The sequence below is a fragment of the Dasypus novemcinctus genome, chromosome 24 (genome assembly GCF_030445035.2).
Source record: "Dasypus novemcinctus isolate mDasNov1 chromosome 24, mDasNov1.1.hap2, whole genome shotgun sequence".
NCBI lineage: Eukaryota > Metazoa > Chordata > Mammalia > Cingulata > Dasypodidae > Dasypus > Dasypus novemcinctus.
The window spans coordinates 31,024,775-31,038,610 of NC_080696.1; the positions used below are offsets into that span (position 1 = coordinate 31,024,775).

At 36.8% G+C, this 13,836-nt stretch overlaps 1 protein-coding gene and 1 pseudogene across 5 annotated transcripts in view; both read right to left on the minus strand.

Moving 5' to 3' along the window:
* Nucleotides 1-662: 662 nt before the first annotated feature.
* LOC101412672 (heterogeneous nuclear ribonucleoprotein D-like pseudogene) lies at nt 663-2,405 on the minus strand (annotated as a pseudogene).
* The window catches only part of RAD21L1 (RAD21 cohesin complex component like 1), a 51,121-nt gene continuing 39,451 nt past the window's right edge, over nt 2,167-13,836 (minus strand). For 2 of the 5 annotated variants that reach the window (XM_023590381.3, XM_058286828.1), the window contains exons 13-14: nt 12,388-12,465; nt 2,167-5,886 (exon numbers count right to left, since the gene is read on the minus strand). In XM_023590381.3, the coding sequence (XP_023446149.1) occupies nt 5,698-5,886; nt 12,388-12,465 (267 nt within the window). In that variant the 3' untranslated portion in view covers nt 2,167-5,697. Of the gene's footprint in view, nt 5,887-12,328; nt 12,466-13,836 lie in introns of those variants that run through there. The other 3 variants (XM_071211616.1, XM_071211617.1, XM_058286829.1) reach the window with 2 other exon arrangements.

Sequence of the window (13,836 nt, forward strand, 5' to 3'; positions counted from 1 at the left end):
GGAAGTAGGCACTCAAACCACTGAGCTACACCTTCTCTCCAAAGAACTGTTAAAGACAAAATATTGTAGTTAACTAAAGTTTCTTCTAGAAGACCGCTGACTCTAAGGTCAAAGAATTAGCAAATCATAATAAATGGCTTTCCAGACAGGAACACAAAATCTTTTCTATTCATAAAAGGCACTACTAATGTTTTGTCATAAAAAATACTTTTTTGGAAAACAATTCAGAAGATTCATGGTTTACCAGAAAGCTAAAGCTAATCACAATACCATGACAATATCATCAGATATAGAGGGGAAACAACATTATTCAATGGTGTGGTGGAAGCCTTGAGTAACAGGGAGAGAAAGTCTAGAACAAAGTACACACCTACAAAAATGGGAACAGGGTGACAATAACTGGCTATTCATAAAGCACCACTGTTCCTCCCTAAGGACCAATACTCCCGACAAAATAAACGATGCCTTTGTTAATGCTTATTTAAAATTACATTTTTAAAGCTATTTAGTACCTGACACAGAAAAGCAACCACCTAAGGAAGAATTTATTTGAGGTTTACCATGAAATAATACAAATAAAATTTGTATAAACACAAATCCACATTAAGGTGTAACACAGATAGCAAAAGACAAAGTGAAAACAAAGAACATGAATTGGCAGCTATATATGTTGGGCACAGTTGTGTCTTGTACACTAGAAAGTCTTTTACAAAATAATCATCTTCAATCAACAGCAGACAAAGCTTCAATGTTATCCTACAAAGTGGGTTACTTTAGCATTTCCTCCTCTTTTCTCCAATGTCCTCCTTTAGTTTTGCTTGTATTGTTGGTGACTACCACCCCCTCGAGATGCCTTGCTATGTGCTTTGTTGGCCACCGGATCTGCATATCCCTGTCCATATCCATAGTTTCTATAGCTATACCTAGTATAATCATATCCACCATAGCCACTATAGTTTTGATCACCACCATAGGCACTATTGTAATTTCCATATCCTTGATCATAATAGTTATTAAATCTTTCATTCCAGTTTTGGCTCTGACCTTGTCCACAACCCCTAGTACAACCTTGTCCACTAGCTGCAGGCCCTCTTCCTCCTTTCTGTTGTTGTTGCTATTGCTGTCTGTATAGGTCTTTGGGTTGCGCAACTTTGATTTCACACTTCCCAGAACAAATTTGATGATATCTGCTTTCTAATAATTTCTTTACTGCCTCTTCATCTGTATATGTGTTCAAACAAAATCCTATTCTTTTATTGTTTTAGGAAGTTCAATATTTTTGATCTCTTAAAATGCTCCAAAATATTTTATTTGTTCTTCAGAAGTATCTGGGCTCAATATACCCACGAAGACTTTTTTGGGGGAGGGGGCAGGGGGTGGTTCTTTGCCTTTTAATGCCTTTGACCTTTTGGGGTCTATCTGCCATCCAGTTTGTGTTCCTTCAGTTCCAAAACCTTATCAACACTGGCAAGATTTTTAGAAAGCACAAATACAAATCCTCTCAATCTTCCAGTGACTGGATCTGTCTTAATTGTGCAGTCTACAACCTCTCCACAAATTGAGACAAATATTCAGATCTTTCTTGCTTGTACCCCAGCTCAAGCCTCCAATGAATATTTTACCATTATCCTGCTGATTCTTGCTTATGTTGATCTTGGATCCCTCTGTGAATTCCTCTATGTTGCTGTACTAATTTATGTCTTCCATGGTAGTGGAACTGTCAGTTGGGTGTGCTGGTGCATAGACTGAGTCCCAGCAGCAGCAGCAGAGCGTTGTATGTGGCTGAATTTTAAATGGTGGTAGAAAAGTGGAGCAAAAATTTTTAATTGCTGAAAAAACTGTCAAGCAGTGTTTTATATCCAGCAATAATAAAGGAATAAAGATGAAATAAAGACATTTTCAGTTAAAGGAAAACTAAGAGAATTCATTCACAACAGACCTGCTCTAAAAGAACTGATAAAGAAAATTCTCCAGATGGAAGAGAAATTATATCAGAAGGACACTTGGAAAATTTGGAATAAAGGAAGGGCAACAAAAATTTATCTGGATAAATTTAAGAGATCTTCCTTTTCCTCTTAAATTCTTTAAAATATGTTTTTCTCCAACCACAGTAGTCAAAACAGATAAATTGGTATTTTTCAGCACAAATTTATCACAAGAGTTTGCTTTTATATTGTTTTATATTGTTTATTTATAAAACTGCCATAATGGACATTAAAACTTGAATTTTGATAAAAATATGTTGACAGTTGAGAGCAAAAGCTATTACATTTCCAGATGGGTTTTTCAATGTATGTAGATATAATATATAAGACAACTCTTAATACAATACAAAGGAGGGAGCATAAAGAAACTTATATGGGGAAACGGACTTTGGCCCAGTGGTTAGGGCGTCCGTCTGCCATACCGGGGTTCAAACCCCGGGCCTCCTTGACCCGTGTGGAGCTGGCCATGTGCAGTGCTGATGCGGGCAAGGAGTGCCTTGCCACGCAAGGGTGTCCCCCGCGTGGGGGAGCCCCACGCGCAAAGAGTGCGCCCACGAGGAGAGCCGCCCAGCATGAAAAGAAGTGCAGCCTGCCCAGGAATGGCGCCGTCCACACTTCCCGTGCCGCTGACAACAGAAGCGGATAAAGAAACAAGACGCAGCAAATAGACACCAAGAACAGACAACCAGGGGAGGGGGGAAATAAAATAAATAAATAAATCTTTAAAAAAAAAATAAAGAAACTTATATGGTATAAGGTTTCTACACTCCACCTTAAGGGGTAAAATAGTAATTCTAAGTAGAGTTTGAAAAGTTATGTATGTTTTTTGTAATCCCTAGAAGTAACCATTAAAAAAAAACCTATAACAAGAGATATCGTAAAAACACAACATATACATTAAAATGGAATATTTTTTAAGGGTTCAAATTTTCCAGAAGAAGGCAGGAAAGAAAGAAACAGGAGTGAAAAATAGAGGGAACAAACAGGAAAAATAATAAAATGATAGAACTAAATTTAAACATATCAATAATGATACTAAATGTAAATGGTTTAAACACATCAATTAAAGACAGATTATCAGAATGGAAAAAAAGATGATTTAATTAGATGCTGTCTATAATAAACTCACTTTCAATACTATGGAAGCAAGCTAAAATTAAAGGATGGGAAAAGATATACTGGGTAAACACTAATCAAAGTGTTTATATCAATATAGAAAAAATAGAATTTAGAGCAAAGAAAATAAAAGGGTCAGAGTCATTCACCAAGAAAAGATAAAAATGATAAATGTGTATGCACCTAACAAGAGAGTTCCAAAAACTAACAGAACTGAAAGGAGAAAGAGATCCACAATTATAGCTGATGATACAAATAAAATCTCTCTCAGTAATTGATAGAATTAGTAGACAGAAAATAAGCAAGGATATAGAAGAACTGACCAACACTATCAACCAACTAAATCCAGTGACATTTATAGAACCACCTAACAGCTTCATAATCTATTCTTTTAATAAAAATATACAAAGACAGACACTGTTCTAGGTCATGAAACAAATCTTAAATTTACAAGAATCTAAATCATTTAAACTATGCTCTAGGACCATAATGGAATTAAACCACAAATCAATTACAGAAAGATTCCAGGAAAATCTTTAAACACGTGGAAATTAAACAATATACCTCTAAATAATCCACAAATCAAAGGGGAAATCCCAAAAATTATTAGGAAAAAAATATATATATATACATTTTAGGAGGTACTGGGGAATGAACCCAGGACCTTATTATACATGGGAAGCACACTGAGCTATATCCACTCCCTGATGAGAACTGTTTTTTTTCATTTTGTTTGTTTTTGTTTTGTTTTTAGGAGGTACCAGGATCAAACCCAGCACCTCATACATGGGAAGCAGGTGCTAAGTCACTTGAAATATATCTACTCTCCTAGAAAATATCTTGAACTGAACAAAATGAAAATACAATATATTACAATTTGTGCAATGGTGCTAAAACAGTGCTTGGATGGAAATATATAGCATTAAGTTTTCACATTAGAAAAAGAAGGAAGGTTTCAAATCAATAATCTAAACTTCCACCTTAAAAATAAAAACTAAAGAAATAAGAACAAAATAAACCCAAAGTAACCATAAGGAAGGAAATAATAAAGGTAAGAGCAGAAATCAATGGACTTGCAAACAGAAAAACAAAAGAGAAATATCAATGAAACCAAAAGCTGTTTCTCTGAAAAGACCAATAAAATGAATTAGCCTTTAGCAAGACCGACAAAGAAAAAAGAGAGAAAACAAAAATTAAAAATACCCAGAAAAAAGAATGGTCATCACTGCAGACCTTGCAGACAGTAAAAATATAATAAGGGAATACCCTGAACAACTCTACACACATAAACTCACCAATTTAGATGAAGTGAAGCAATTCCTTGAAAACCACAAACTATTATACCTATACCAAAACTCAATCAAAATGAAATAGCTAACCTGAGTAGTTCCTAAAACTATTTCAAAAATTGAATTCATAGTTTAAAACTTTCCAAACTAGATTTCAGAAAATTGTCCCGATCTGCAGACAACATGATTGTCTATCTAAAAATCCCAAGAATAGGTCCAGATGGTTTGACTGTTGAATTGTACAAAACATTTAAGAAGAAATAACAATTCTATACAATCTCTTCCAGAAAACTAGGAGGAAATACTTTCCAAGTTATTTTATGAGGCCAGTATTTTCCTTATACCAAAACCACACAAAGATAGTACAAGAAAAGAAAAATACAGACCAATATCCTTCATGAACATAGAAACAAAAATTCTCAAGAAAATATTAGCACATGAAAGATGCTCAATGACATTAGTCATCAGTGAAATGTAAATCAAAACCATTAGACACTGCTTCACAGCACTAGGATGGTTATAATAGAAAAGAAAAACAATGTCACTGTAAAAAAAAAAAAGCTCAGTAAACACTTAGTAAAAAACATTTATTTTAGTGACCTTTACTCAAATTGTAACTGTAGCAACACTGCTAAATAAGTGTCTGCTAATTTTTTTTAAAAACATAAGAAAATGATTTCGTTTTTTTGACACATTAATGGTGTTATAATAATAATTAAATAGTAAATAAAAATGGTAAATGATCTATAAATTGACTAGAAGCCACTCAGGCAATTTAAAACATTCAAGATAAATTTCACAACTCTTCAATTAAGATATTAGATTTAAAACCATGGCATTAGGTCAACTCAAAGATGATATGTGTTAAAATCAAGTAATTGTCTGTGGGGAAATAATGGAATTATTTATATATATGGGAATTAATTACCCCCCCAAATTTTAAATAATCCAATGCAAAACAGCCTTAAAAAAATAATGTTTCTCAATTCAGTGTTCCTTGAATGTTTCTCAAAGGCATATAGTATCCTATCTAAGCTAAGTGTAAAATTTAAGTCAGGGAAATGATAAACGCTATACATTCAAATCAGCTAATTTAAAAATAGTTACTTGCAATAATTAAGAATTTCTGTAAGCATGTAGTTTTCCAATTCTGGCTATGATTATTCTGAATTTATGGAGAGGAAACAGGAGGTCTGCTTATCTACGAAATGGATCTTTCAGCTGCTTCCAGGCAGCTTCTGCCTTAAAATTAACAATGTACAGAAAAATTCCAGTGATGAAATAAATCTGCTTGTTCTCGATTTCTTTCACATTTTATGGAACATTGGTCCCACTGTAGCTATAATATCTGCATAGGGAACACTCTGGCTCAGGTCAATAGCCCGCTGTTTTTTTAGGACAAGAAAACTATAAAATTTGGCAGCTGCTTGTTTTCGGTCACTATTTCTGCAGAGCTTCATCAGACTAAAGGACTGCATGCCCTTCTTATTGGATTCCTGGGAAAATAATTGGAAAAAAGAAAAGGAAAGGATCATTAAAAGTAGAGCAGGTTTAATATATTATACTGTGGATGCATGATAAACAACAAAATACTGATATTTTTGATAACTGAGTGTGAAATCTTTAAATGGAGAAATGCATTACTCTTCAGTAATCTTATAAAAATATCATAGGTCACTGAACACAAACTTGGTTCATTGACAATATACATGCAAAATAACTCTAAAGTGTTATACACATTTCTAATGTGTTATACCAATGTTATCTTTTAAAAAATTGATGTTAACATAAATGGCTCCTGTGGAAAGAACAATTAGTTTAGACTTGCAAGAGGAAAATCTTCCACATGAATTTGGTAGGCTTCAAAACACAATGATAAATCAGCCTATCAGGCTTCCTCTTCTTAAAGGGAGGGGGTGGAATGACTATAAACAACTCTAGTAGTAAATGTATAAGTACCTTTATACATTTCAATGGCAGGGGAATAGGATTATAAACATCTCCAAGTTTCTCTGCACAGATTAAAAAGATTCACCATAGGGCATCTGTGTACCTACTAGAAATAACTGAGGTACAATAAAGTAAGTAACTTGATGAATCAAATTCTAAGTTATAGGCGTTTTTTAGTTAGAAATACTGTAGCAAATACTGGCTAGTGCCCTTGTTAGTACAGTACTCCTTGGATGGTTGTGAAGCTCTTTTAGAAATATCATACACATATTCCACCCTCCCCCCCCAGTCCATAACATTTACAAATTAAAATTTACTTTATTGTACTTTATCTCCACCAAAGGACTGGCCTAACATCAGCATTCTTTCATTTATTTCATTATCCCTTCATTTATTCCCTCTCTTGAGACAAGATGTGGACCCGGTAGCTTTGCCCTGAGGAAAAGAAGGGACAGCTTTTCCAATTTTAGAATTCCTTTAAAACACACATGCACACACACACAAAAAACCCTGAGGGGACAAATATGCAAGATTAAACACATATGCTTATTTCTATTCCCTCCAGAAATCCCTTTAAAAAGTAACAAAGGAGATAAATAAAGTGGAAGATGTAACAGATCCAGCAGAGTAGAGAAAGCTGAAACCTAAGTGCCAATAAGGAGGAAAGCCAGAAAAAAATCAAGCCAATTTGAGATATAGAACCTTGGAAAAGCCCAGGTATTGAGGCATCAGTTTGCCATAAGGTAGGGATGAGGAGTGAAACTGAAAACAGAATTTTTGAAAGTCTACTTGGGAGCAGTTAGACATTCAGGTCTACTCAACCACTTCACAGAATCAGGAGACTATCCCATGTTCTAGCAAGTGGCAGGAAGTCACCTTTCTGGAGACATCAACTATTTAGGCTCTGGACTTGGAATACCAAAGACTGTGGATGGTGGAGGAAAAGTGTCAAAGAGGGATTAAGTGACATTCTAGCTTCTAAATTGTAAGACACCACTCCCTCCCCCAGCTTTTCCCTTACTGCTTTTTGGCTCTCAAACCACTGGTCATGTATTTATATTCCTCAGGCAGTGAACCTGAACATTTACCCTGGGAAAAATGACCATTGTGAGGAAAATGTGATACAGATAGTAACACCTGGAGTGGCCTCTTCAGCTACCTTATTAAAAGATCCAAGTCTACAAGCCCCACCCATACATATATAACTTTCAGCCAGCTTTTTGGTCCCTCACTCTTAAATAGAAACAAAGATCCACCAGACATTTGAGTAAAATCTCTAACACGGAAGAGCAAAAAGAAAAGAATAATGCATTTAAGAGAATCACTAAGGAAACAGTTAATGTAGGTAGCAGAAGAAATCTATAATTCTGTAAGTTAATAGAAGACACTTCATCCATGGAAAATGATTAGCATGAGTGTGAGAGAAATAGATCAGTGGTAGCCTAAGGATGGGAGGAATGGGAGAAGTGGGAAGAAAGAGAGGGTGGAATCACCAAGGGGACAAGGAAACCTTTGGGGTGACAGATATATTCACTATCTTGGTTGTGGTGATGAATTCATGATGTAAACATAGGTCAAAACTTATCAAACTGTATACTTTAAATATGTATAGTTTATTGTATGTAAATCATACCTCAATAAGCTGTGAAAAGATTAAGATGCCATAAAATAGTAGTTGATAATCAAGAAAAAAACTCTTGGAAAACGAAAAGGTGAAAGCAGAAATAAAAATCCAATGAAGGAGGGATACTGGTATGGGATACCAATGACAGATGATATATGACTGACAGGGAGCTGTACAGAACATATGTCCAGGGTGCATGGTAATGTTTGGATATACTCATAGTGGCAACAATTAAAAACCACAGTAGGGGGGGTACTGGGTTCCCGGCCAGTGGTGCTCTGTCGTGGTCCCTAGGGGAGCAGCGACAGTCTCCCAGGTACAGTGGTGGGGACCGGGAGGGAGTGAGGGTTCAACAGTGAGCCCCTGATACTAATGACTATGCTTGTGAGCTGATAAACCCAAAATAATAACAAGGCCTAGAGCAACTTTGTGCCTGGGAATTTCCTTCTGTCAGCCTTCATGTTACTCAAATGTGGCCAGTCTCGAAGCCAAACTCAGCATGTAAATGCAATGCCTTCCCCCCAGCGTGGGACATGACACCCGGGGATGAGCCTCCCTGGCAACGAGGGACCACTATCAACTACCAACTGATGATGCAACTGGAAAATGACCTTATACGGAAGGTTCAATGCGGATCAGCAGAATATCCATGTCTACATAAAATACCATGACTTTAAAATGCTGTTTGACCTAAAGTAAGGGGGAAATGGAAAGGAGAAATGAGTTTATATGGCTACGAGTTTCTAAAAAAGAGTCTGGAGGCTGGCAGAAGGTTTGCCCTCATGCACAACTGAGCAGAGTCAGAGAGACAGATAAAGCAGATACAACCCCCAGATATTGGTTCCTTTGAGGGCTAAAGAGACCCATGGGAGTTATGGTCATGGCTGATGGGGTTAACTACCAGGGCAGATGGCCCCTCTTTGGAAATGGTGTTTATGTGTGATGAATCTGGACTCAGATGGGATCTCCCTTCATAAGACTTTCATGCTAATGTGCTGGAGGTGCAGTTAATGTTGGGGTTTAAGATATATTTAGGGGATTTGAATCTCTGGACTGACAATGTGATAGCCAGATCCTGAGCCTCAACAGACTCCAGCACCTACAATCTGATTTATTGGACTTACCACACTCAGCTAAGATGGAGGTGAAGAAGGACAACCACCACACCATGGAGCCTAGAGTGATTACAACTGAAAATGGGAGGATTGCATCCAGCATCCAGGTGGAATCTGAGCCTCCTCTTGACATAAAGGTGCAATGGACACAACCAATCCAGTGTCCACATAGAAGAGGTGGCATTGGATTGGGAAAAGTGGACATAATGGACAAAGGGTATGGGGAAAGGCAGGAAGAGATGAGAGGTGGAGGCATCTTCGGGACATGGAGCTGCCCTGGATGGTGCTTCAGAGGTAATCACCGGACATTGTAAATCCTCACAGGGCCTACATGATGGAATAGAGGAGAGTATGGGACATGATGTGAACCAATGTATATGAGGTGCAGAGGTGCCCAAAGATGTACTTACCAAATCCAATGGATGTGTCATGATGATGGGAACGAGTGTTGTTGGGGGGGGGGAGAGGGGGGGTGGGGGGGTGGGGTTGAATGGGACCTCACATATATATTTTTAATGTAATATTATTACAAAGTCAATAAAAAATAAAAAAATTAAAAAAAAAATCCAATGAAGTTTGGAAGATAAAGTTGAGGAAATCTTCTAGAGAGTAGAAAAATGAAAAGACAAAGGAACATAATATAGACAAGAAAAGATTTTTTAATCATTAAAGAAGAAATTTGGGAGAACCAAAATCTGACCCATAAGCAGTCTAAAAAGAGAGAACAGATAAAGAGGAAATCCAGGAAATAGTATTTGACACTTTCTCCGAACTCAAGGATATACATTTTCAGATTATAAGAACCCACTGCATGCTTGGCACAATAAATGAAAAAAGATTCATATATCACTACGAAATTTCAGACCACCAAGAATAAAGAAAAGACCTAAAAGTTTCCAGAGAGAAAATAAAGGTTGCCTACCAAAGAATACCACCTAACAAAGTATCTGACTTTTCAATAACAACATTAGCTGCCTAGAAATGCTGTAATGCCTTCAACATCTGAGAGAAATTAATTCCAACCTAAAATGCTATGTCTGGAGACAACCAATTAAGTTAAAAGTACAATAAAGATAATTTCAGGCTTGAATGTAGAGTCTCTGTCTTCCATGTATTCTTTATCTCAGCATATTATCAGATGATATTAATCAAGATAAAGGAAGATCCCAGCAACAAGAAACAGATGAACTAATACAGGAGAAAGACAATGGAATTCCTGTGTTTACTATAAATGAATATCCCAAGATGAAAACTGTGGAGCAGACCTAGAAAGCAACAGTCCAGATTAAAGCAAAAGGATAATGAGCTCCAGGAAGGATATCTCCAAGAAAAGAAAATTGGAACTGATGGATCAGCTGATAAATCTGACCATACTAAAGGGGATTTTAGTATACTTTCAGAGAGATTGGAAAAAGAATTAGGAATAGTTTTATAGACACTAAACAAATGGGAAAGAGAACCAAAAAGTTAACAAAAAAAGAAAATAATCACACTATGAAGTTTCATTGTGAACTAATTTTTACAGACTAGCAGAGGCTGATAGTTATCCCTTAACATCCATTCCCCTCTTCTTCCATACTGATAGAATTATTAGCTGGGCCCTAGGTTGCTGAATAAAGACTACATTTCCCAGCTAGAGGTGACAATATGACTAAGTTCTGGTTACTGAGATCTGAAAAGTGGCATACACACAGTTTTGGGTTATACCATTAAAGGAAACCTTACTGCAAGTTGGAAAGCAGACATGGTAGGTAATTAGGCATTTTGGACCATGAGAATGAGGATGACAAGATAAAGGAAAACTGGGTCCCTGACAACTTTCTGAGCATACCTGCCATACCAGATTAAGCTTTTTCCTGAGATAGAAACAAATTTCTATATTTTTTTAAGCCACTGATATTTTGGCTCTATGTCATAATTGAACCTGTATCATAAATATTTCAATTATATTATTGCAGACCCTGAATATTGATTTAACCAAAAGTTGTGCTAAAATTATCCTAAGGGAGGATGTAACTAAGCTAAATTTTCATTTTCTGTTGGAAGAAGTCAACAGATAAAATTTAAAGCTGAAATATCAAGGAAAAAAACAGTAAAATGTTAATTAGAAATATGGATATAAATACTAAAATAAAAGTATAGAGTTTATCTTAGTTGCCTATGGTGAGCAAGACTTAGGATAAGAAGGGGTATCCTTTTTGGCTATATAGCATAATACCACTGAACTTTAAAAATTACATACCCTTTATTCTGATAAAAATATAAATTATTATTTAAAATTCCCTGCGTGATCACTCTTAAACTATTATAAACTTAGTTCCATAGTAAGAATTATTTGAAAGCCTGTTAAAAACTAAGTATTTGGGGAGCAGATGTGGCTCAAGCTTTTGAGCGCCTCCCTCCCACATGGGAGATCCTGGATTTGGTTCCTGGTACCTCCAGAAAAAAACAAAAAACAAGCAAAACAAATGAAGAAACCAACTCAGGGAAATGGATGTGGTGCCTCTTCCCACATACGAGGTCCCAGGTTCAGCTCCCAGCCCCCAGTACCCCCAAAAAACAACAGTCTCTTCCATTGCTAGAGTCACAACAACCCTACAGCAGAACACCAGCAAGTCCACTCCAGTCCACACTGACGTGGAGACAGTGGCCACAGGAGTTGCTGAAGGCAGGGAGAGGGAGGGGGAGGTATGATGTTGGGGCATTTTCAGGACTTGGCGTTGTCCTGAATGGTGCTGCAGGGACAGATGCAGGATGTTGTATATCCTGCCATAGCCCACTGGATGGACTGGGAGAGTGTATGAACTGCAACATGAACTGTACTCCATGTGGTGTAGGAATGCTCCAAGATGTATTCATCGAATGCAATGAGTGTGCCATACTGATGAGGTTGTCAATGTGGGAACAGAGGAGAGTGTGGGGAGTGGGGTATGTGGGAGCCTCTTATGTTTTTTATTGTAACATTTTGTGTTATTTATGTATCTTTAAAAAAAAGATAATTAAAAAAAGAATAAAAAAACAAAACAAAAAACAACAACCCAAAACAAGCATTTATCTGAATGGGACACAGAATAGATGCCATGGGGCATGAGTATGTGTAAGAAGTTGATTAGATCATGTAGGCACCAAAGCCAAACTCCTATATCTAGCCCTGGGTATACCAGTCAAAATCACCTACTCTAATGGAATTTGACTCAACAAAAACACAGCGAAAACTGTTCTGCATTTATCAATACTAGAAGCTTGAAAGTCAGTATTTTATTTATTTTTAAAAGTGAGAATAGGATTGACAAGCCCTATCTTCTTACCCGTAAGCTATTTAACACATGAAGTATTCTTCGATTCCATCTTTCTGCTTCAATAGTTTGCTCATTCCCCACTGATTCCTGTTTGAATGAATAAATAAAATATTTCATTTAAGCAAATTTTACAGAATGTTTACTATTTGCCAGGCATAGTGTTAGTTGCCACAAGAAAATACAACTGTATCAGGCTTACACCTATACTCTCCAGGCTACCTTCTGATAAGGGGGATCCAGAGCAGGAGATCCTGCAATCTTTATTGGTCATGCATCCCAGGGTGTTGGGCCTTTATTGTAAAAAGATGACTACTTTTGGCAAGGACAATCTGAACTCCGTTGGCAAGAGTGAACAAAATGCTCTACAAAGCCTGTGTCTTTTAAAGACCTTTATCTGAACTTATTTGGTGATATAGAAGCTCTAACAGTAACTGGTGTTTAGTAGTTTGTGTATAATTGGGTTAGAATCCTTTAAGACTTTGAGGGTTTTGTCCAAAAAAGTTCAGCCCACTGCCTGTCATGTTATCTGTTTTCAGTCTTTTAAAGCTTGACCACCTTCTGGAAGACCTCATTGTTTAAAACAGTAAAGTTGAAATCCCTTAGCAGGAACTCATTGTAAACCCTTACCAACTTAGGAGTCAAGAACAGAAACTGGGCCCAGGAAAGGTGCTGCTGAGTATGATGAAAGAGCAGACCTATAGAAGGATGAGGGAAGGGGAAGTGGCACAAATTTGACCAAGTTTATAAATTTTCCTAGGCTAGCTGTGACCGTGCAACCCACTAGCACCTGTGTCAGCCTTATCACATACATCCACTGTTGTCAAGCCTTCATGTATAGCTCTGGAGTCCCAGACACTTGCTAAAAGTTAAATTTCATGGGCTCCAAGATGATTTCAGAAAGCTCCAGAATATGCTGTAGAACATTTTTAATCATTCGCAGCTAAGGGGACTCTTAATAGACTCAGGCTGGGAACTGCCAAGTCCACATTCCCAGTAGCTATACTGACTATTTGGTCCTGCCTATGCCTTAGCCCTTGTAACATCCCAGAGACTGATTTGAAAATACAGTCACTTTATTCTAAAGAGTTTTCTAAATCCCTCCAGCTACAATTTCTTTATTCTTTTCTGGTCTGTCCTGGGAAAAATAAGTTTACCCATCTTCTGATGTTTATCTTGTTAAATACATGAATGATTATTTTGAAATGTAAAAGCAATAGTCCAACTTTTTGTTAAAGATCCACAAGACTGTAGCTTCACCTATATTGCATAACCAAACTAACCAGAAAAAAGCTCAGAAGAACTATTCTGTATATTTTGCTGAAGCCTGTCTACTTGATCTACCTGGACCCTCTATAGCTGACTCCATTGTGAGGAGAGTGCAGTGGATTATTAAAACAGCTGTACTTATTCTCTGTTGTGGTTTGCTTGACCATCTATGGAAATAACATGCATCTAAAA